Raw genomic sequence first — 22,510 nt, 5'->3', positions numbered from 1 at the left:
TAACACTGCACTTTGGAGGAGGTCTTAGATTATTCCCCTACTTCTCTCTCACTGCTTTACCTCCTATCTCCTATTTCCCAGTCAATTCCCAGACATCAGTGCATGTGGTTAATGGAATTCTTGGTCAGCTTCTCCATGAATTAATCCTCCACTCCTTTAAAACCTCATCTCAAATGTCCCCTCTTCTGGGAAGTGTCCCTGAGGAAACTGAGAGAGCAGGTTTCTTCCTTATTTAAATGATTTCATAAGATGGTTTCTGCAGAAGATTGCAGAGATAACACACTGTTATGTGTTTATGTATTTACAGGACTGTAAGGACAGTGACCTTGGCTTAGTCGTCTTGCTATCCTGATCTACTACTGCCTCATAGGGAGTAAGCACTCAACCAGTGCCAGTTACACAAATGACCTTGTAGAATCAACTGTATGTGGAGTTTCACAAGGAAATAGCTTTTACCTAAACCAAATCTGGCATTTATAATGGTTCTTGAAAAGATCCTACATCAGTAAGCTCGATCCCAGAAATTAACAGTTTAGCTTCTAAAATTATTGTTGTCAACAACATAGCAGCAGAGAAATCAGGCCAGCGGGGCCAGCTGAATATAGAAAGAAAGATGTGATTCAGAATCCCAAAGGGTCAGTCCTTCCACAACAAGTCCCTCTAGGGCTGTAAAAGATTCTGTAACAGGGAATTGGAGAGCACATCCTGCAAGATAAAGAGATGCCTCAAGACTGGTCAAGACCATAAGAAAGACATCCCAGGGCTGTAGTAATAGATCACATCGTCTGGCATCTGCACGATCTTAGGAGCTCCAACACTGTCAGTGTTCGCAATAGGGGTCATAAGAGGCTTGAATGCTAATGAGAAACCAATAGAGGGAAGGTCAAATAATTGTCAGATATACTTACTGCAATAGTTCCTTACAAGGGAGGTATTTGGGCTGCTTCTTAGCTTTGGAGCCCTAAGACAAATGACCTCTTGAATATGGGTTTGATGCTTTGGGCTACAGGTCACTCACAAAGGGGCTAAAGGGAGAGGGAGCCATGAAACATTCCCACTTTGTTTTTGTCAGTTCCATTCCTCCTTACCTGTGTCTTTCTCCTCACCTGGAGCTCTTGACATTCCCTGTTACCAAAATCATTGTGGGCAGGACTGTTCATGTTCTGCCAAAGATCCCTCCTTTTCATTAAAAAGTAACCCAGAAATTCTAGTCAAGAGTTTTTTTGTTTTTGTTTTTTTGTTTTTTGCTTTGTTTTGTTTACTATCTAGAGCACTTCTCCCTTTCTTGATTTGTAGGAGACTCCTTTCCTTTCAAATTGGCACAATACTTTTAATTGATCTCAAAACTCCACTGCCACAATTGTACACAGGTCTACCCTATCATTCACAATGCACTAATTTCTAGATATTGCATTTAGTTTTAGTTTTAGGTCTTTGTGCACAGGAACCATATCTGGGCTGTCGCTCTCACTCCTGACTACTCTTAAGCTAATAGACTAAAATCTAAGTCTGTCCTAAAGAAAAGTTACTGGAACAGTTTGGTTAATAAAAATTGTGTGTTCAATGAGAGAGTCGGTCCAGCTAAACTGAGTAATAACATAGTTATGGCTTAGATTGTTCATATCTGTTTTAATCCATACCTACCATTCCAGAGAACAAGCTTACTATTTGCCTATATTATCAAATATCTTCCTCTTGTTAACCATTCCTATAAAGTATTCTCAGAGAGCACCTGGCACAGATGAAGAAGTTGATAACCTGATTTACAGGTTCTGGATGAACAAAATTTTCAGCGAAACAAAAATTGAGAACTAGAAGCTTCTCACAGATTTGAAACCAGACTAGGTCAGAGGATCAGGCCTATGACATAAGAAGAAAATCCATCTTTCATTAGCTGGAAGAAAGACAACTGACATGTTAGAGGGGTTGCTAAGATACTGTACTGACCACTTAAAACCACAGAACAGTAATTCTCAACTTGGAGCAACTTTGTTCCCCAGGGGACCTTTGTCTATGTCTAGAGACATAGTTGTCATAAATCGAGGGGTGCTACATGTGGATAGAGGTGGCCAGGGATGCTGCTAAAGGTCCCACAATGCACAGATTCTCCCACAACAAAGAAGTACCCTACCTAAAATGTCAATATCAGTATCTCTGTCCCCATCAGTCACTGGCTGAGAGCAGCCTGTGAGAAACATGCCCTCAAAGCCAACGTAGCAATGGGCTTTGAGAGAGCAGATGGTGGGATAATTGTTTAATTATATTTACTGTAGCCTAAGATCTGAAAGACACATTCTCATGGCTGCCACCAACACCAGGACAAGACTTCAGTCACCTGAGGATAAAAGCTATGCTTAGGAAAGAGTGTCCTTTCCAATTTTCCTTATTGTTAGTCCTTTCTATATATGTGCATTACTATGGTCTAATAATATCTCTTCTGAAAAATTCTAACTCTTCCTCTGCTGGATTTTTCCTCAGAGGAAAAGGTACTTCTCAAGCTAAGTCAGGAAAGCTAGGATCTCCGTGTCTCTACAGTAGGTGGTCCTTGCAGAAGAGCTGGCACAGAAGGAAAACAGTGAGAACTCTAGAGATGAAGAATCATGAGCTGTTGAAATGGCTGGTCCTTGTCCTCAGCTTTTTCTTCTAAAGAATATTTTGCATTTATTTCCCTTCAGTGGTCTTTTTTGATAAACAAGAGAATATTCCTGATATTGGTCTGTATTCACTGACATGTAACTCATTTTTTTACCACAATAGCAGTGTTGAAGAACATTGCAGTTGCTGCAGGATGGGGTCCTCCATAGCAACCGTATTGTACCAATATCCAGAGTGATCTATATGGCTAAGGACACATCCACATTCTCAGTCCAAGAGAGAAGCAACCAGAGTTGAGCCATTAGAAGCGTTTTGCCAAGGATGATTTGACATTTCTGTCTTGATTCTAATCCCAAGGACATAGTATGACTTAGTGCAGTGGTCTCCAACATGGTGCTAGGCCTCCAGGGATGGTCTGAGTGTTACAATGATGTGAAGGAAAGGAATGTTAGAATTCCTATTTTTATTCATTTTTATCTTATCTTTTTAGTCATCGTATATATATAGCAACATATTATCATTTCTACATAAATAAATCCACTGTGTGTACATACTTTAAAACGAAAAAGTTCAGAGACCACTGATAATACAGTGGGTCTTATTTTTTTTTAATAGCAAAAAAGGATGGTACAAAACAAGTGAAGGTGAAGCTACTCTAGTTGCTAAGGGCAGCTGTGGTCAGGGAGTAAGGGATAGACTCCCATCCTCTTAGCTGCAGCAGAGCCTTAGGGCTCTGAACAACACAAATAGAACACCATAGGCAGCAGGATATGGAGCTGCAGGAAGTGATCTAAGAGGCAACGTCTTGGGGGAAGAAAACTAATTAGAGCTGAGCAAGCTCCTGAGCAAAGCCATCAGCGTGAAGAGTCCAAACAACTATGGAAGAGCCAGACAATAGAACTGAACAGGGGAAGCATCCTAGGCAAGAGTAAAGTATTTCTGAAGAGGGGATTGGAGATTGGAGGAGCAACTGAGTAGATGAATAACTATGGCAGATTTTAAAAGAGACACCTGTAGCCATAGGTGAGTGCAAGGAGGGAACAAGCAAGGATATCCCCCTGGGTAAGCATCACCTACCAGATTAACAAGGAAGACTAAAATTTTCTTAAATTCCCTTCCATTTCTGACATCCTATGATGTTGAAGACCACAGGTCCAGGAAGAAATACTTCCTTCTCTCACTCCAAAGTGGAATCCTATGACATTCCTGCTTCTGATGTTACAGAGACATAACCTTCAAAAGCAAAAAGAGATTACTTTTTTTTCAGAGAATGGGGGATAAACTCCCACCTACTTAGCTGCAACCAAACCTGTAGGCTTTGGACAAAAGCAAGTTTAATCAAGAAAGAGGAGTGGTTAACTTATTAGCAGAAATGATTAATCAAGGAGAGGTATAGTGACAGGTGCTTGTGAATGGGTGGTAAGCAAGGGTAAGCTGGAAGGCAAGCAGTTGTTGCACATACCCAGATGCCCTGTGCTTACTCCTTGGGGTTTTTGATGTTTCTGAGTTGCATGGCTTACCCTCTAATGCCTTGGGCAGGATCTACCCGCACAGATGTTTCCCCCAGTGGCCGAAAATCACTATATAGCACTTCAACATTGGGAAGGTACTCTGCTCTGAGGCAGCAACATCTTCAGGCTGACTTCGTTCTCCCTGATGCATTATCAGTTCTACTTGCTGGGTGGCTGTCTCATCCTCTGCCTCTGTCTCTGTCCCTGCGCCCTCTTGTTTGGTGGTCTGGTGCTTCATCTTTTCCCTCCTTGTCTTTGACTTTCAATAATGACTAGTTCCACTTTCTTCTAACTTTCCTTCCAGCTCTGACACTTGCTGCATGGCTTCACACTGACCCTGACATCCACCACCAAATGTTCAGTGCAATACAAAGGAGGAACTCTTAAAGACTTTTGAGAGAGTACTTAAGATATTTCTTATGTATCCATTTCTTTGAGCACAATGAAGTCCAATCACAGACCTAAGTGAGAGATCTGCTGATAGCTAACTAAGCCCTGTGACCAACATCTGGAAGCCATAACAGATAGATAAGTTACACTGGAGGACTTTCTCTTCATTGAAAAAAAATCTATCACAGTCACCCTCTTCCCAGATGCCATCATCAAAAGGCAACAGAAAAATATGGTCATGAAGAACTGAAAATAAAGAGGAAAAAAGAATGTAGGATTCATTTAAAGGGGGGGGAAAGCTATTATGTATCTTTGACTTCTTCCCCATCCTCCTGAACTCTCTTCCAGTACTTCTGTTCTTCAACCACAGCATAAAATCTGATTTTGCTACTTTTTTGGTACCTGTGGCCCTCACAGGCACATAGACTTCAGTGATACATCTGGAAGTCCTAACCTGTGGAAATGTCAATGGTTCTCTGCACCTTTAATCTATAAGCAGATATGCCTACCAGAAGAGCCTGACTTTCATGCTCTGCCCTGGCTGACTGGCTTCCAAAGAAGCATCTGTGGAACTTAACCATGTCAACACAGCTTCTGATGCATATGAGTGAGACCCAGGGCTGGGAGTTGGGAACTGAACAGTTCAAAACCAAAATTAGAGAGTGCAGCCCTACATCTCTGAGAGTCTGCCCATCCAAAGCTAGCCCTACAGATCTTTATAGATATTAAAATCTGATGAAAAATGATTTTTTTTTCTAGTTCCAAAAGGGAGCTAGAGCAGCGCCCTACCTCACTCCAGATGAGACAAAGCCTCAGTATGCAGTTAAGGTTTAAGCAAGCTCTACCCAATCCAGAGACCTAGCTTATCATTAAGGTCCACAGACTTTAGCTACTCAGAAGACAGTCCAACAACACGGACAGAAAAACTTATCAAGTGCAGTGTGCTTAGGGGATTCTTGGTCTCAAGGGCCCTTTTCAGAACTGTGGGCCACTTCACCATCTCCATTCAAGCTGGGTCTTTTTCTGAGGCTACTTAAGCTGAGCATGTTGGATTAAGGCAGGGTATAAGACAGGTATGTGACTCAAGCGATTACCCACTTTCTACCATCCAAGCAACACTCATTCTCATTCTGGATTCAGCCCAGCATAGGTTGCATGGGTTTGTGGGGACCTGAGATGCTGTATAGTTTCCCCTCAGGCCTGGCAAAGAGGAATCTTATCTCTAGGGATTCACTAATCAGCCCAAATGGGGAGGAATTAGTCAATCCCCTCTCCAGTATATGTTTAGGAGAGCCAAAGAGGACCCCTCTTCTCACAAAAGTATTCTCTTCATCAACGCACTGCTCCCTGAAATTCTACTTTAAGTTGTGACAATACATCAAGGAGGCAGGTGTCCTCACCCCAGGCCTGGCACTCACAGGGCTTCAGAGCACTCTTTTGCCTGACTTTAGGCTCCATACTAGAGCTCTTCTTGACCCCATCTGGGTTTCTTTCATCCCAACCCGAAAAGCAGAATTCATGTTCTCGCAGGGCCAGAGTAGCTCAGCTGGGGAAACACAAAGCACTTACCAGTGCTCTCCATGGAAAAAGGAAAAACCAACCAAACTTTGCTTTAAGACTAGAGAAGTGAATGCAGGAGTTCCCTGAAAGAGGCCTCCTCCTCCAAAACAAATGTCACAGGCAATTTGGTATGTGCTCCACTGCCAATCATAACCATAACCCATGACAGTCAGAGCAAGACAGAAAATCAGGAGTAAGGACACTGACACAGAAAAAGAAGAGAGAAATGCCCAGACAGAAGTGACCAACCCAAGTAATGCAATAAGACCTGGCAGCCTGGAACTGTAGACCATTTCCGAGAGGGCACATCTAAGAAACCAGGGAGGGTTTCTTACCTCCCTTCCAGCCACCGTGGGAAGTAGGTAAAGAAGTACTTTTTTCCTGTTTTACAAAGAGGATTAAGAGTCCTGAGGAGGTTGAACCACTTGCCCAAGGCCATCCAGTTCATAAATGCAGGGACAAAACCATGTCTTTTGCTTCCTAGGTCAGTGCTTTCATGATCTCCCATAAGGGAATGGTAGAGAGCTAACTGCCTACTTCAAAAATAAATAATTTTTAAAAGACACGAGGAAAGAAACAGTTGTCCAGGTCATAATAAAGAAATGATCCAGTCTTCATGGACATCATGGGGGCTAAATTGGTGGCAATTGTAAGGCAGTTCCTTTTATTCCCAAGACTTTGCCCCAAACAAAAAGATGGTAAGGCCCATCAGGGAAAGATACAGAATCCTGATAGTGGTTTTCATCATCCTTCCCCATCTGGGCCTCACCCAAAGAGGCATCCACCCTGGTGCCAAGTAAGACTGGGCATTCTCTTCTCCATGGGATAAAGCCAGAGGACTCCCAAGGAAACTCCAGCTTCTCTTGGAGCCTGTAGGCTGACAGGCTATTTCCATCTGCCACATTCTCTCTTCCAACATTCTCTTCTCTTTGAGGAGAGTGGGAAATCCCTTGGCACTGGGCTGTTCAAAAGAACAAGGTTGGCTTGTTCAGAGAAGCCAAAGGCTTCTTTAGGCCTATCTTCCTAGAAACAGAAATGCCCATAGGTGCTTGACGCCTCCACTGTCATGTTTTAGCAATCCTACCATCTTACATATATTATTGCATTCACCCTTGGTCGTACCTGGCATATCTTTGAACTCTTGCTTTCTGTTCTGCATGTGTCTACAAGCTGCTTTGAAAACCTACTGTTTTGATTGCACCTATGCCCATGTTGTCCATTATGAAGGCAATGTGATGGTGTAGGAGTGGGGAGGTAAAAAGACCTAGATCTTTTGGCTCTTTAATTCACTAGCATACAGGATAGTTAGCATGTACATGGATGTGCTTTGTACACTGCAAGGCACCATAATTAATATAGAGACTCAGGCATTCTCAGTGTGGAGTTTCTCTTGCTTAGTTCAGAGCCAAGACCAAATAGATAAGTTTAAAATAGATATTTTGATGATATAGTGATGATAAAGGCAGGTGCTTTTCATAGTGTATAGACCAAGCAAGTCGGGTGGACACATGTCTGAAATCTGATATTGTACTACTTTGAGCATATCATTCTGCATATCAAGAAACGATTGATTTTAAGACATCTCCCAGTTCAGTTACAAAGGTCCTTCAAAGTATGAGAAAGCCTCTGAAAAGGACAAGGCTTCTCTTTTGTTTCTTGACCCCTCACCTTAATCGTTGGGCAAAAGATACTGTGGAGTTGCCCTGTTCCACGATGTTCTTTGTGCACTAAGATGAGAGAGCTTCAGGGCAACAGAGTAGTGGCCAAGGTTACAAGTTCATTTTCCAATAGTGTACCAGCGAGGGGGACAAAGTTCAGCTCAGCCCTTCACTAACACGCTGAAATGACACAAGGCAGGCTATGAACACAGGTTATTGAAAAACTCTGTGTTCAAAGGTTGGCTCAGTCACTATCTGATAATGTGACCTTAAATAAGATACTTGGACTCCTTTGCCTCAGTGTCCTCATCTATAAAATGAAAGGAATGGATTAGATCATCTCCAAGGGCCCTCTCAGTTTCAATGACCTTTACTTTTCAAAATAAATTATTGTAATTTATCCAGGTGATTGATCTTGGGGAGAGGTCATGCATTCTTTCTTATCATCATGATAATATTTAGGAAATGGTTGTATTTTTGTGCCCCCAAATCACTCAAGTCCAATCAAAACTCTCTAAAATGCCTGATTCCTTCCAGTAGGAAATAATCAGGGGCAAAATCTAGCAGTTAACACAACAAGAGCTCTTTACAATCCTTCTGATGGATTGGGGAGTTGAGAGATGCAATCTTAAGCTTCCACATTAAACCCTTGAGAGGACACCAGTTAAGGAGCTGAGATTATTAGACTTCCAGAAGTGATGGAATTTCCAAAAACAATCTATTCTCTGTCTCACTCAAGATTACACCTAAACTGAAAGAGATGGCATGCGAGCAGGAATTTGAGGACAGATACTCTTTTCAATGCCCCCCAAAGGGCTGTCAGTGCTTATTGTGGACTTACTTTTAGAATCGATTCTTCAGACCTATAAGGCACACCCATGACATTCTTGTAAATGTTCTCAAGTCAGCTATGTCTCCCCATTCCACCCACCACCAGCTGTTTCCCATCTGACCTACTGCAGTGGCCTCCCACTGGCCTACCTCCTTCCATGTTTGCTCACCTCTAATCCATTCTGCAAATGCAACAAGAGCAAGATTCAAACATGTAACTCATGATCATCACCCCCACCACATGAGTCACATCAGTGGTATTCCATCACTTCTAGAATAAAGACCAAATGATAAACATGACCTTCGGGGGAGCAGAGGTTGCATCTTCTGACCCCTTCCCAGCTGTCTCATCTTATCTTGCACCGAACTCCCTACCTCTCCACTCCAGCTGAATAGAATGTCCTCTGATTCTTTCTGCTATGTTGTCTCTGCATATCTTGTTCACTCTGCCCCTTCCTCTGCCTCCACCCTTAGGTTTGGATAATTTTCACTCTTCATCCTTCAGATATCAGCCCAGTTGTCTCTTTCATGGGAAAGTCTTCACTGGCCTCCCTGGCAATATCAAGCCCTCCTTATAGGCAACCATAGCAGCATACACTTCCCCTTTCAAAGCCTTATCTCAGTTGTGACTTCACAACCATGTAGGTATTTATTTGATGCATGTATGTCTAGCCCACTAGACTGTAAACTTCACAAGAACAGGGACCATAATGATTTTTGTTCAGTCATTGCACTCTCAGTGCCTAGCATAGTGCTTGCCACATAATAATCACTCAATAAATAACATGTCAAATAAGTTAATGTGCTTGGCACTTAGAGCACTCCAAGATGAATAACACAAGATGTCCTGCTGTTCAGAATCCCACAGCCCATGAAATGGCAAGTCTGAAATAGGCAAGGCAATACCAAAAATGGGTATAAGAAATGAGAAAGGCCCTTGTCAATTTCTTCTGATTCATTGAGCCCCTTTATACCTTTTCCATATGAAGATCAACCCATTTAAGAATCACTTGCTCAAACATAACTCACTCCTACACTATCAGCATCTTCTTATCTGTAACCCAACATTTTACTTCTTGTGAACAATACAATTCCTCCTTCTATTGGTACAGTGTATACTTGTTGGCACCATGGGCATGACTCTAAGTTTCAAATAATTGGGGTCATGTCAACAGACATCCTGCTTAAATCTGCTAAGTAATTTGGGTTTGCATTAAACCAATAGACCACATCAGGGTCCACATCTGTGTTTACGGAACAACTCTCACTGTCAGTCGTGCCTGTCGCAACATGTGATGTGAGATCTGAAAACATGCAGCTCCAGTTCTGAGCTGTTGTGTGTGTTTGGTTGGCAGCTCAGAGCTGGTGTTTATTGACAAGCATGAACACTGGACTGAGTAATCATTATAAGCATTCTTTGCACATTTCCATCTCCCATTAGTAGAGCGCATCTCCATGCCTCTCTGTCCTCACTCTGCAGATGGGGAAGTGGATGAGCAGGCTGAGACCCAGGGTCCCAGATGCCTTTGAGCATTCAATGGCATGGAACAGAATGATAGAAAAGATAAGCTGACACTTTTTATTTGTGTGACCTTGGCTGATTACCTGTTCATTTGTCCATTCAATTCATCCACTCACTCATCCAATCAACAAATACTTTTGGAGCACTTGTTTAATAGCTGCCACTGTGCTAGGCACTGAGGATATGCTGGAGAACAAAACAGATGAGTTCCCTACCGTAGTCTAGGGAGGAAAAGAGACCTAAAACAAAGAATTACTTTAAATACATGGGCTCACAGTGTTAGAAGAAACCTGATATCGTGGACTTGCTTAATAAAGAGGGAGATCTAACCTAGTTTAGAGCATGGAGAATGCTCTGGGAAGCAGTAGTTAAGCTGAGCCCTGAAGGGTGGAATGAAAGTTTAGACAAAAACAGCATGATAAGAGGATCAGAATTTTCCAGACCCAGTAACCTCACAGATGAAGCCCTCGAAGAAAGAAAGAACATGGTGTGTTTGGGAAACTGAGCAAGTCCAGAGTGGTTAGAGCCACAAGCTGGGAAGGGAGAGAGGTGTGAGTTGAGATGAAATGAGACCAGGGGCTTATTATGTCAGGGGGACCATGTTGAGTACTTTGGACTTTATTCTAAAGGCAACCAGAAGTCTACCTAGAGTTTTAAGCAGAGCAAAGATCAGATCAGAATTGGGCAACATCTGTCTGGCCTATGTCACAGTGACTGAGGAACAAATGAGGCCAAAGATAAATTCTCCAGGTAAACCATAAAGCTTGGGACCATCATTATTCTTAGTATAACCACTAAACAAACTCCCATGAATGGTAAAGCCTATGAAAATTCCCTGGGAATAAAGGTTTAAAAATGACCACTCAGGCCATTTCAGAGACTCTGTCCCTTGAAATGCCAAACATGCTGGTTTTCTCCATGTTGGATTTGAATGTGTCATCCGACTGTCACTTATCATCCCCCATGAACATACAAGCAGGCATTCCAATCAATGGCCTGTGTCCTAATGCATCGATTCATCTTGGCCTTTCCATGGGTCTCTCTGCACAGCATCTCTGCTCATTAAAGGGAATGTGCCTGCATCATAATGATAATGCTCTGCATTTACCCAGCACATTGCCCAGGGGTGTCTCAAAGCATTTTGCAAATGTTTAATTAAGTTAGTCTAGTGACTGCAGGGGAGTCCCTAGCGTCTCAGCACCAAGGGGTCTGGGTGGGAGGGAGGTGATAGCAACAAGTGCAAGGCCTGCCTCCAGCACCAGCTCTGGAGCACAGGGGCCAGTGAGACCATGTGCAGGGGGTCTCTGCGTCACTAGGGGGAAGCACTCACACATGCTTGGTTGTGGCTCTATCTGGTAGAGGCAGCCTGTAGGCCCTCTGCCATAGGTGCCCACAGAGAGAGCACCAAAGCCTGGAGGCCACAGCTGGGAGTATGGAAGGGCAGAGATAGAAGTCAAGAGGAAGTGGCTTGCCTTCTTTAAGAAGTTGTGAATGTGATTTTGAAGGTAGCTAAACTCTCATCTGCAAGTGTGTGTGTCTTTGTGTGTGTGTGTTGACATGAGGAAGGGAAGGTGAAGAGAGGAGGGAATGTGGATTCACACACACTGACAGGAAGCCAATCTTAAGCAAATTATCTTAAAGTTTTTCTCTGGTTATAGGATTACATTTTGCTCCACCCTCAGAAGTACTTTCAATTTTGCCCCAAGCCCTACAAACACCACTGTCTTGGAGTAGAGAGCTGCGTGGTGTAGAAATCTGGTAAATGGAACAATATCCATGACCTGCTGTGTTACTACCTCCCTGCCCTCCAGGGAAAGGCAGAGGTAACCAAGGCTTCATAGATTAAGAAGCAAAGTCCAAGTCTCAGCCCCCCACCAGCAGCATAAAAAGGCAAGAGGGAAAAATGTCCCCAGGAGCTTGGTGTCTATAGCAGGGGCAGAAGGAGTAGGAGAATAGAGCAGAGCTGCCCCAAGGTGATGCCAGCCTGTCTCCTTCCTCCAAGTGCCTGCCCAGCCCCTGTGTCTGGGAGGTGTCATTCAGCATCCAGAGGTGCTAATATCTACCGCTTCTGACAGCCTGGCTTGTCAGCAGCCACAGACCATCTGTGGGCTGACACTTGAGTTCACTGACAGGAATAGCCAGGCTTTGCTTTCCTTCTGTCTTCTCTCCCCAGCCCTAACCAGCTGCAAGCAGATGGCAGCAGGCCATGGGCCCCTCTTCAGTGAGCCAGGGACAGGAAAGCCATAGCACATAGGCTGTGGGTGATGGGGCTCCTGGAGTATCACTGTCCAAAGCTGATAAACAAGTCCATGTCCATAGCAGCCCACCAAAAATATTGCAAAACAATGTTTTGGGAGACCATGGGGGCCATGTCTGCTGCCCTAGTTTTCAATGCGGAGAAGCTAAGGTTTAGGAAGCTCAAAGTCAGCATGCATATCTCATTGGGAGTCCAAAAAGAGAATGCTGAATAACTTCCTGTTTTACTGGATCTATGTTTCTTGGGGCAAGAGAGTATCTTACTTAATAGATTTTGTTTAATTAGAACTTGTCTTCCTGGATAAATGAAAGGATGAATTATATTCAGCTAACTTTCATCACTGTGGTAAAGACAGTAACACCCATGAGCTGGTATGGTCCCGGCTTGTCTTCTTCCTCCTTCAGCAATAAGGAGTGCTCACTCCTTCTATGTGCAAGCCTCTCTTCAGAATGAGGTGCTTTTGTTTTTGCTTTTAATGACAAAAATTCAGAAACGTTCCACTTGTTTTCATCTAACTTACACTTTTGGCTACTCTGTCCAACTGGAAACAAGAAGCATACATCACAGGAACCCATTCTACAGATTGGTAGGCTGAGATTCGAGAGAATACCTTGAGTCAACCAAAGAAACCTCAAAGAGCTCCTTCCCAGGTCTCAGTCCTCTACTTTTCACACTCTTGGAGGCTTAGGGGGAGTCCCACCTCATGGTATTCGTACTCTGCCCTGTGAAGCTCTGACACAGGTTTGAGGCAGGGAGTAGGAGCATTAGTATAGGGGTCAGTGGCTGACGTGGGAGGCTCAGGCCCAGAGCTGCTACATAACAAACCCAAGGCAAGTGCCAACTGTCTCAGGAATCTCCTTCTGTAATTTTCCAGGCTATAGAGACATGGCAGAGGGTTCTAAGAATGACAGAAAGCACAGAGCAGACAGGACTGAAGCAATACACAAGGACCTCAAGCTATTCGGGATCTCTGATTAATCTCAGGTTGACCAACGCTGCCTGGCTCCAGGCTACTGAAAAAGCCATCTTTATGAGGCTGCCGACACCTGTCTCCTTCTCAGACCTGCTATTGCCACTGGGCCAATGCTGAGCGCTGACAGCGTGTAGTCTGACCTTATTAACATGCCCATCATTTGTAAGGGATTGAGGGCCACAGGGGAGGTAGGGAGAGAGGGGCACAAATCTATGATTGGCAAAAGGATGACAAGGTCTTGATCATAACTGGATGCTCAGTCCTTGTTCATATCTCATATCTCATTTATAGTGAGTCTAGGGCTGGGATTCTCCCATGGCAAAAGGTTCTCCTATTGGGTCCCTCATGCAAACCAGGCAATCTTAGCTGGCTCCTCAACTCTGTGCTGGTCATGAGGTAAGAGATGGGGAAAGAATTTATGGAAACTTGGCTATAGAGTTCAGGCCGGGACTCACCCCAAAACCAAGCATTCCAGCCAAAGGAGCCCAAGGCCCAGGGCACTTCCCTGCAGGAAGATGTGAGAAGGTATGTGCGTGTAAAGGAAGAACCCTACACCTCACAGAGCTGTCTAATGCAAGTCCAGGGCTTTCAGACCAAGCCTGATTAAATACTGGATGTGGCTGTCGCTGTGAATCCAAGCTGATAGATCTGTGCATGGGCCACCACTCCGTCCAGTCCAGGTAGATGGGGACGCTTTACGGCTAACTACTCTGCTTAGAGTCACAGAATAGGAGGCACAAGAAGGATGGGCCAAGGAGAAGGGGGCAAACAGGAGGTAATGGTCTGAACTTGAGAAAAGAAGGGCTATGCTGTGCTCCAGGGAACTGAGCATTGACCACTAAACGCAGCGACACCTCCTCACCCTCACCCCCATACCATCCTGCCAGGTCTCGAACCTGAAGGGAAAAGGCAGGCAGAAGATGGGTTTCTGTTCGAGCGCTGCAGGCCATAGACACATAGATTTTAAAGTGCAGACCAAGTGAGTTTACAGTGCTTCGGAAGGTTCTGGCATGCTTGTTGAAGATGTATGTCTGAGGTGGGGGCAAAGATTCTGCATTTTAATCCCTTTCCCCCACTCCACCCCCAGCCCCACCCCGTGATTTGGATGTAAATGTCCTTTCCTCCAGGCTTGCTTCCCCCGCCCCCCCAGTTACTCATCTTTCCACAAAGCCCCCAGACCTAAGATCAACAAGGCTCCCTGCACAGATCCATCTCTCCTCTTACTTAGGACCACAAAAGCTCATGATCTCACGAATGTCTTGAGCCCTGGTGTGACCCTTAAATTGTCAATTTAGGCCCTCTCCCCATCTTGGGTGGAGGTTCATTACAGTTTCCACTTGTTACTTCTTTCCCATCCCTGAGATTCCGCCTAGAAAAGCAATTTATGACCATCGGTCTCCTCCTGGAAGGCACCAAGAGACAACATTAGCCTTAAAATTATTCTGGGATGGAAACATGTTTACCATGACATAGAAAGCTGCAGAATAAAATGGTATCGAGGCCTAACCAGGTCAGGGTTTCACTATGACATTAGCTTCTGTCTTAAGACACAGGAAACAGTAAATGGCTAATGAGCTGGCATTAACCCTGATGGGAGAAAAAGCATCGTTTGAAACAAAGAAAGAGAAAAGTATAAAAACCTGATGAATGAAGTAAGGGAAGCAAGGAACAAAAAGTCACAAGTAAGCTGTTTCTGCTCATCAGAACTTTTGGGCGCAGCCAGGTTTCACTTCCCACAGGAACACTTCATGAAGTGTTTTCCTTCTCTCCACACACACACTTCCCAAAGCCAACCTTTCCTCCTCCCTGGAAGACCTCTCAGGCCAGGCTCCTGGCACAATTAGCATACAGAGCAGGCTCTCCCCTGTGCCCTGCCCTTGCTCCCGTCCACCACACTGAGGGCCAAAGGGCCCGGAGGCTGAGGTCATTCCCTGAGCACAGCTGGCTTTAGGTACAGAGGCTTCTCCAGCAAGCAAGGTCAACACTCCCCATCAATGGAGTGGAGCTGTGTTTTCGGGTGCCATGGGACCTCTAGAGGGAGGTATCACCCTGATTTCTTCAGGGTGCACTGCAATGCAGCTTCAGCTTACTAGGACTCACCCCCTCCCCTTTTGAGGTGTAATTTTCTGATTCCTGCCAGAAGAAGAGCAAGCCCACAGCCAAGAGCCCTTGGGCCCCAGCACAGGGGGAAGAGGGCGATCTGGCACTAAGAGGTCCCAGAGGCTGCCAGTCAGTCAGGGGACTTGCACACACAGGAAAGTTTGTCTTCTCACACTGTAGACCCAAAATGCCCACCTGGCTCCCTCTATCAGGCTGGAGCAGGTACTTAGTGCTCCCTGCCTGCCCTGCCTTTCTCCCCTGAACCCTGTCTGGCCAAAACCCCCTCCCAGGCTTGAATCTGGAAGAAGAATGACAGCAACCCGCACCCTGAACTTCTCAGCCTAAAGAACAGCCAGGAACACGATTATGCAGAGCCCATCTCTGCTACAAAAGGTAAGGTATGATTTTAAAAAAAACATTAGAAAACATCATACAAGGAATTTCTTCTTTTATTTAAAGACACTTCTCTCTTCTTTCTCTCCAGTAAACTTTCATTTTTCTAATTTCACTCTGGTAGCTTAGAAATATTAGAGCTTTAATTTCTTGAGAATAAAAACCAAAACCAAGTGATTCTCAATACAAAAATATAAAATTATGTGTTCTACCTATATCAGGATATGTATGGTTTAAGAATCTCAGATTTTGTGTCTGTGTATATATGTATGGTATTTTACATTTAAGCTAATGTTCACCCAAATGCATGTATTTCAATCTGGGGGAAAAAAAGGAAAAGAAAATCCTTACTGGGCTGGGGTTTAGTATGGAAACCCCACAGACCCTTTGATGCTGCCTAAAACCTTGGCAAGCATAACCCAATCCCTTCAGCATTGTTTGAAGGATGCCTGCAGGCATTCAGTTGTCTGCTTGAGAACGGCAAGCATGCAATTATCAAATCTATTAAAATGTGTTGGATTTTGCAACATTTCCACTAAGCTTATTCTGGTAGGATTGCAGCATCTTACCTGTGTCACTGCAGATTTGTTTTCCCCAAACAAGTAACTGCTGTGATAGGTAGGATCACATCTAAATCACTAGATAAGGTAGGGAAGGTGCTGAGGAGAATCAGGTAAATCCAGATTCCCAGTCTTCCCCAGGAGAACATGCCAAATTCTGTCAAGGGAAATTCACATTTCCCAGGTGAGGAGTAGGAGGAGACACGGAGAAGATTGCGGATTCCAAAGGCATAATCTGCCCATTTGGTGGAAGGATAAAGAAAGGGTGAGAGGTGATAGAAGGACTGTGTGAAGATAAGAAATGCAGGAGCAGAGGAGGATCAGGAGAGCAAGGAGATGGAGTGAGAGAGTAGGGAGACGGGGGTTCGGGAGGGAGGAGGGGAGGGAGGAGTGGAGGGAGAGGAGTGGAGAGAAAAGAGGCAGAGACACAGGAAAAACAGAGATAAGGGGACATGGAGAGGTGGAGACTGATTCAGAAATAGAGAGAAACCAGATGGAGACAGAAATAAGGGTGCCCCATCTGTCCTGCAGGTCCCAACACAAGCGGCCAGAAGGATTTACGACTGGGAGTTTCAACCCCTCTTCTCTTACCCCTGGGACCACAACTGGTTAATGCCAGTTGGTACCTTGCAGAGAAACAGCGGTGCCTCACAGCACGGTGCAGCTCTCGAACCCAGCTCACGGATCGCATCGCAGGGAACAGAGAGCAAATCCTGTGCTGCAAGCATCTGCGTGCGTGTGAGTGAGGAGCGGATGTGTGTGCGTGCATACAGCAAGCCTACCTCTTTCCCCCACATGCATCTCCCACTCCCTCTCTTCTTCCTGGGCTCTCCTCCTTCCCCCTTCCTCTTCTGCTCTAACATCTCCAAATCACCCCAGGAATACACAGACCCCTTCCCCCGGTACCTGGGATGAAGAGCAGGGCGGTCGTCGCGGAGAAGACGATCCAGCAGGCGGGGTGGTACATCTTGAGGCTGCGGTGTCTCAGCTGCTGGGCTTGCTGCTGCTTCCGCTGCTGCCTTCCTCTGTGCTGAATTCTGAGCAGGTTTAAATCCAATGTTTGCAAAGGGAGGGAGAGAGCAAAAGAGAGAGGGAGCAAGAGAGAGCGCGCGAGAGATGGGAGCAGGCAGGCAGCCTCTCTGATTTTTTTTCTTGCACATACACACAACTGGTAAGAATCATCAGCACCAATCTGTACAGGGCTCAAAGCAGACCTCCTCCAAGGCACGCATTGGCTCCACTCTGCTGAGCGACACCCGGAGGCTTTCCTATCTGGGAGGCTTGACTCCAGGGGAGTTGAAGCCTGTCCCTTCCTCACCCCTCACCCGGCACAGCAGTGTGCACTGGTGTCTATGTCAGTATGCCAGTGTGTGGCTTCCGTGGGCACACACGAGCGCCTCGGTGGGCAGTGGGGAGGAGGCTGGAACTGTTGGTGTCGTCCTTACCCAAGCAGGGCTCAGGGCACAACAAGAAAGGAACTGTGACTAAAGCCCAAGCCAATTCCTTATCATTGTTCCTTCTTCCTGGTCTCCAGGTAGGGGGCCAGAAGGAGCCATAACCCACAGGAACACTGAGACATTTAAATCTGCACCCCACTCCCCAATTCTGCTATTAAGAGTGCTTGGAAGCAATTCAGTTTTCCCAGCAGGAAGATGGGTGCGTTAGGATTTTTTCACAAAGGATGCAGAGAATTGGCCAGTTCCCCACAATTAGAGCATTCTGAAACTCTACCAAGACAAGATGCTATAGAAGCTCAAACAATTGCTATGATTACAGCATAGGCAGGGATATATTCAGATTAGATCTCAAGGAAGCGGAAACTTGCTGAAGTCATCGGAAACTGTCAAGAGGAGGCCTGGAAGAATACCTGTAGCTTTCTCTCTTTGCTTTTTCCTTTCGCTGTCCAGCCTGTCCCACAGTATTTCTGGGTGTGATATACCTCAGAATTTCTCCCACTCGGCACCTGCTCTAAAACAGCCTGTAGCCTTCCCTAAAGCATGCTTATGGGTGATACACTTTGCTTGCTGAGTAAATGCTACCCTGAAGTATCCTTTGAACTCTGAGGATCTCTGATAAGAACAGCACTAGGTATTACCAAAGGGACTGGGCAGATATATATAACACTATTTCTGTCCCAGTGTGTCCCCCAAAGACCCACAGGGGCTTGGATCCCTTCCCAGCTCAAAGTGTATGCATGGCTGGAGATCTTGAGTTCCTGTCCCCTGTGTAAGAGCATTCTTCTTCCCCTCCACTGCAATGGCTAATGTCTCTCTAGGTACCTACTATGGTACATGTATTCACACATATTATTTTAGTTAATCCTCACCATAGTCCTGCCACGTAGGCATTATTACTCCTGGATTTTAAAAGGCTAAAATTGAGGTTCAGAAAGGTTTGGCAACTTGCTAAAGGCCACGCAGCTCATGAGAGTCGGGATTCAAACCCAGGTCTGTCCTACAGCAAAAGCCACGGTTTCTATTAAGGGGCTATGCCTACAACCAATCGCCAACAAGTCCTTTTAGTCTGAGAGAGCTCCTCCCTTTCTGCAAAATGAAGCCCATTTGCTTTTAAAGACGTAAGACAATTAATTACTTGCCTCCTTATAAACAAGTCTGAAACTTTATGAGTCAAGTAGAAAACATATGATGAATATATATAATCATCACCTGGTACTTACAAAGTATGTGCTTATTATAAAGTCCTTTTTTAAGGCTGGGGATATAAAGAATATAATTTGCTCTTGTTTGGAAAGGGCATACAGTACATTTGAAGAGACCAGACAAAAATTAACATATCTTTTGACTCTAAATAGAAGATAATGGGATACACACTAAGTAATAAAGTCAAAATCTATACACCAAAGTTGCAAACATGCCATTCACAAATTGATCTGTGAGTGCTTTGAACAATGCTAGAATCCTACAGAAGTTTATAAAAATTATAACTAGTGGCTGAAACTTCTGGAGAACAGAACTGGCTTGAAAAGGGTGGAGGGGTTAGGTAGACCAGAAAAATTAGATGGATATTCCAAAATCACAGACAGAAACCTTTTCGGGAAAGACTGGGGGAGGACTTTAGGGAGTAAATGGAAGACAGAGTGAAAAAGCCCTTGAATTCTAGATTGATGATATTTAGAAATTCCCTACTGCCGCTAGGAAAAAAAAAAATTAATTTCTTTTTGAGCAGGGAAGCTCCCTTATTCATATAAGGGAAATTGTATTTCTGGAAATTAATCTGGGAAAAGTACACAGGGTCTATTGAGGCAGGGGTACTTGTTAGTAGGCCTGGCCCAGATTTGATGGGACTAGGTGACAGCAATGGGAGAGGAAAAGCAAAGGGCTTGGTGTGAAACAGAAAAATTAGTCAGGCTTGGCAACTGATGGCCTCATACAAGTCACAGATATCACTTCTGCACCTTCTGTGGACCAAGGTTTTTAAAAACATCATCACTTTTTACCCAAAGCCTTGTCTTCCAAGAAAGCATCATTATAACTTTTTGAGAGATGAGGAAACGGAGATTCAGAGAGGTTAGGTAATTTATCCAAGGTCACACAGCTACTTAGGGACACAGCCAAATTGCAAACCCAGGTTTTTCTGTTTCTAAAGCCTCCCTAAAAAAAATCATAATATTGAATACTCTCATTTTATTCATTTTATTGAATATCTGTGTGCCAGGTCCTCTGTTATTGGCTTCATATAGCCCCTATTTATCTTCTCAACAAGCTAGTGAGGTAGCCATTATCATTCCCGTAGGGCTCAAAGAGTTTAAATAACTTCCACAAAGTCATAGAGATGTTTAGGCATAGAGCCAGGGTTTGAGGCCAGACTTGCCTTCACCAACAGGGCTTTAACCACAAGGAGGGGAGAGGCATTTTACGCCCTCAACAGGCACTCCCTTGGTGATAACTGTGTGCTAAGTGTCATTTTAGGTTCTGAGGCTCCTGAGATGCATAGTGCACAGACTGAAACCCCTCTCTCTGGAAAGGACACACAGGCTACCCCTTTGTGTGCTGATGGGTGGATAGGAATTAACCTTTAACAATCTTTATTGGACTGGACATGATACGAGGAACTTCACATGTGTTACCTCCCTTATTGCTATCCTCATTCCACAGGTAAAGAAATAGACTAGGTTGTAGAAACCCCCAAGTTCCCTCTCCAAGGCTAATAAGTGACAGAGAAATCTAGGTCTTTCTTACATCAGAGTTTTATGTTTTTCTCTCTACTTCCTATGAGTAACATTTTTTGTTCTGAAAACATCCCATTTAGGAGCACCTGTGTGGCTCAGTTGTAAGCATCAGACTCTTGATTTTAGCTCAGGTCATGATCTCAGGATTGTGAGATGGAGCCCCACATTGGGCTTTGGGCTGGGCATGGAGCCTGCTTAAGATTCTCTCTCTCTTTCCCTCTGCCCCTCTCCCCCCACCAAAAAAATCCTATTTATTCAACCAAACTATTTCCTAATATACACATACGCGCCCTGTACCTTTAATTAAATTCACATTTAACAAACATCAATAGATATCAAGAAATATTTTAGTTTTCAAAATGCATATGCCTAATAAAATCTTCCTTAAGGAAACACATAAATATGTATTTTTACTGATCAATTCTTCTAGGTCTATTATATGATTAAAATATGTCTCTTTTATTTAAAAAAGAGAAGAAGAAGAAGAAGAAGAAATGTATAAATACATATTTAATCAATAGATGGCACCAACTCTGAAAAGAGAGATTACAGTCTACTGGGTCTATTTAAACACCTTAAAAAAATACAAATACAAATAAAAATGCTTCAATGCATATTTACTAGGGGGACTGTTCTCCTCTCTGGGGTAAATAATAGGCAATTTTATACCTTCTATGAATCTTTTTTTTCTTCCTCTAAAGCAAACAAAATCATCAAAACTGTATTTAAATAGCAATAAGGTAGGGGAACAAACCAACCGAAACCAGGCCATTGTGCAGTGAGGCTGACTGTCACACTTTTCCTCCGGCCTATGCTTCTTTCTTCTGGACCAGGGACAGTTGTTAGGCAAACTTCTTCATGGGCAGTGGTCGGCTTCTTAGAGCTAGGTGGGGACTAGGGAAGGATGGGTCACTGCTGGGTCCTTCTCCTGTGAGAGGTAAATCTGGGTCCCCGTCTTACCTCTTTCCCTATTAGTTGTGTGACTTTGGGGAAAGAATATAAGGACTCCCTCTGATCCACATTTTTAAAAATTTATATACTACCTTTGGTCCTTCATATTCATTCATTCATCATTCATTCATTCATTCATTCACTCATGGAATAAATATTCATCATGTACCTGCTGTGGGTCAGGTAAATATTTGATGTCTGGGATGTGATGGATGTGTAATGTAAAGCAAGATAAAAAACTGTCCTAACCCACCTAAAATTCAGAGTAGTAGGAAAGACAAATATTAATCTGTTAATTATATCATTGATTACATTTGTGTTAAGTGATTGTAGAAAACATATAAGTTGGTAGGAAAGCACAAAACAAAGGGGAGATGGAGAGTGTGGGAGGATGCTCCAAGAAGTGACGTCTAAGCTGGATTAGGGTAAGAACTGGCCAGGAGGAAAGAAGCCGAGATTGTTCCTGGCAGAAAGCACAGGCTGTGCCGAAGCCCAAGGCAGGGACCTGACTTGCACAGACACTAAAGGCTCTTTCTTGCAATTCGCATTTAGCAACTTTGTACTGAAATCAACTCCGGTACTGAAATCAACTCCGCAAATAGTGTTAGGATGATGGATCACTGCATTTGCAGCCTGACTAAGGGACAAGGAAGAATGGAATTCCAGCTATTGTAACATTGAGGTTTTTTCTTGTTAATAATAAAAAAGGTACGGATGGTAAAATACTACAGATTAAAACCGGACTCTGTCATTTTAGCTTTAAATATTCCAAAATGAACTGGAGCCTCCTCAGAGCAAGTTAAAGACTCCGAAAGGAACAATAACTCCTATAAGCCACAAAGATACCATTTAGTTCAGAGGAGCAAGAATTGATTAAGCACCTGGCTTATGACTGGAAGTGTAAACCCTTCTTCTGAAGTCACAGGGACTGCTCACAAAGGGTGTGTCACTTCTGATCTTTTAACATGTTTACAAAATATCTTGGTCATGTCTGTGATAATTTTAACAATAAATACCATT

At 44.0% G+C, this 22,510-nt stretch overlaps 1 protein-coding gene across 3 annotated transcripts in view; it reads right to left on the bottom strand.

Annotated features, from left to right (window-relative positions):
* Positions 1 to 17,680, bottom strand: part of OPCML (opioid binding protein/cell adhesion molecule like) — a 1,067,476-nt gene extending 1,049,796 nt beyond the window's left edge. The window contains exon 1 of one of the 3 annotated variants that reach the window (XM_078058751.1): positions 17,257 to 17,680. In XM_078058751.1, coding sequence (XP_077914877.1) covers positions 17,257 to 17,510 — 254 coding nt within the window. In that variant the 5' untranslated portion in view covers positions 17,511 to 17,680. The remainder of the gene's footprint in view (positions 1 to 17,256) is intronic. The other 2 variants (XM_078058750.1, XM_078058752.1) reach the window with 2 other exon arrangements.
* Positions 17,681 to 22,510: the final 4,830 nt, after the last annotated feature.

Source organism: Halichoerus grypus, chromosome 11, assembly GCF_964656455.1.
Source record: "Halichoerus grypus chromosome 11, mHalGry1.hap1.1, whole genome shotgun sequence".
Lineage (NCBI taxonomy): Eukaryota > Metazoa > Chordata > Mammalia > Carnivora > Phocidae > Halichoerus > Halichoerus grypus.
This window is presented reverse-complemented; position numbering and strand designations above follow the sequence as displayed.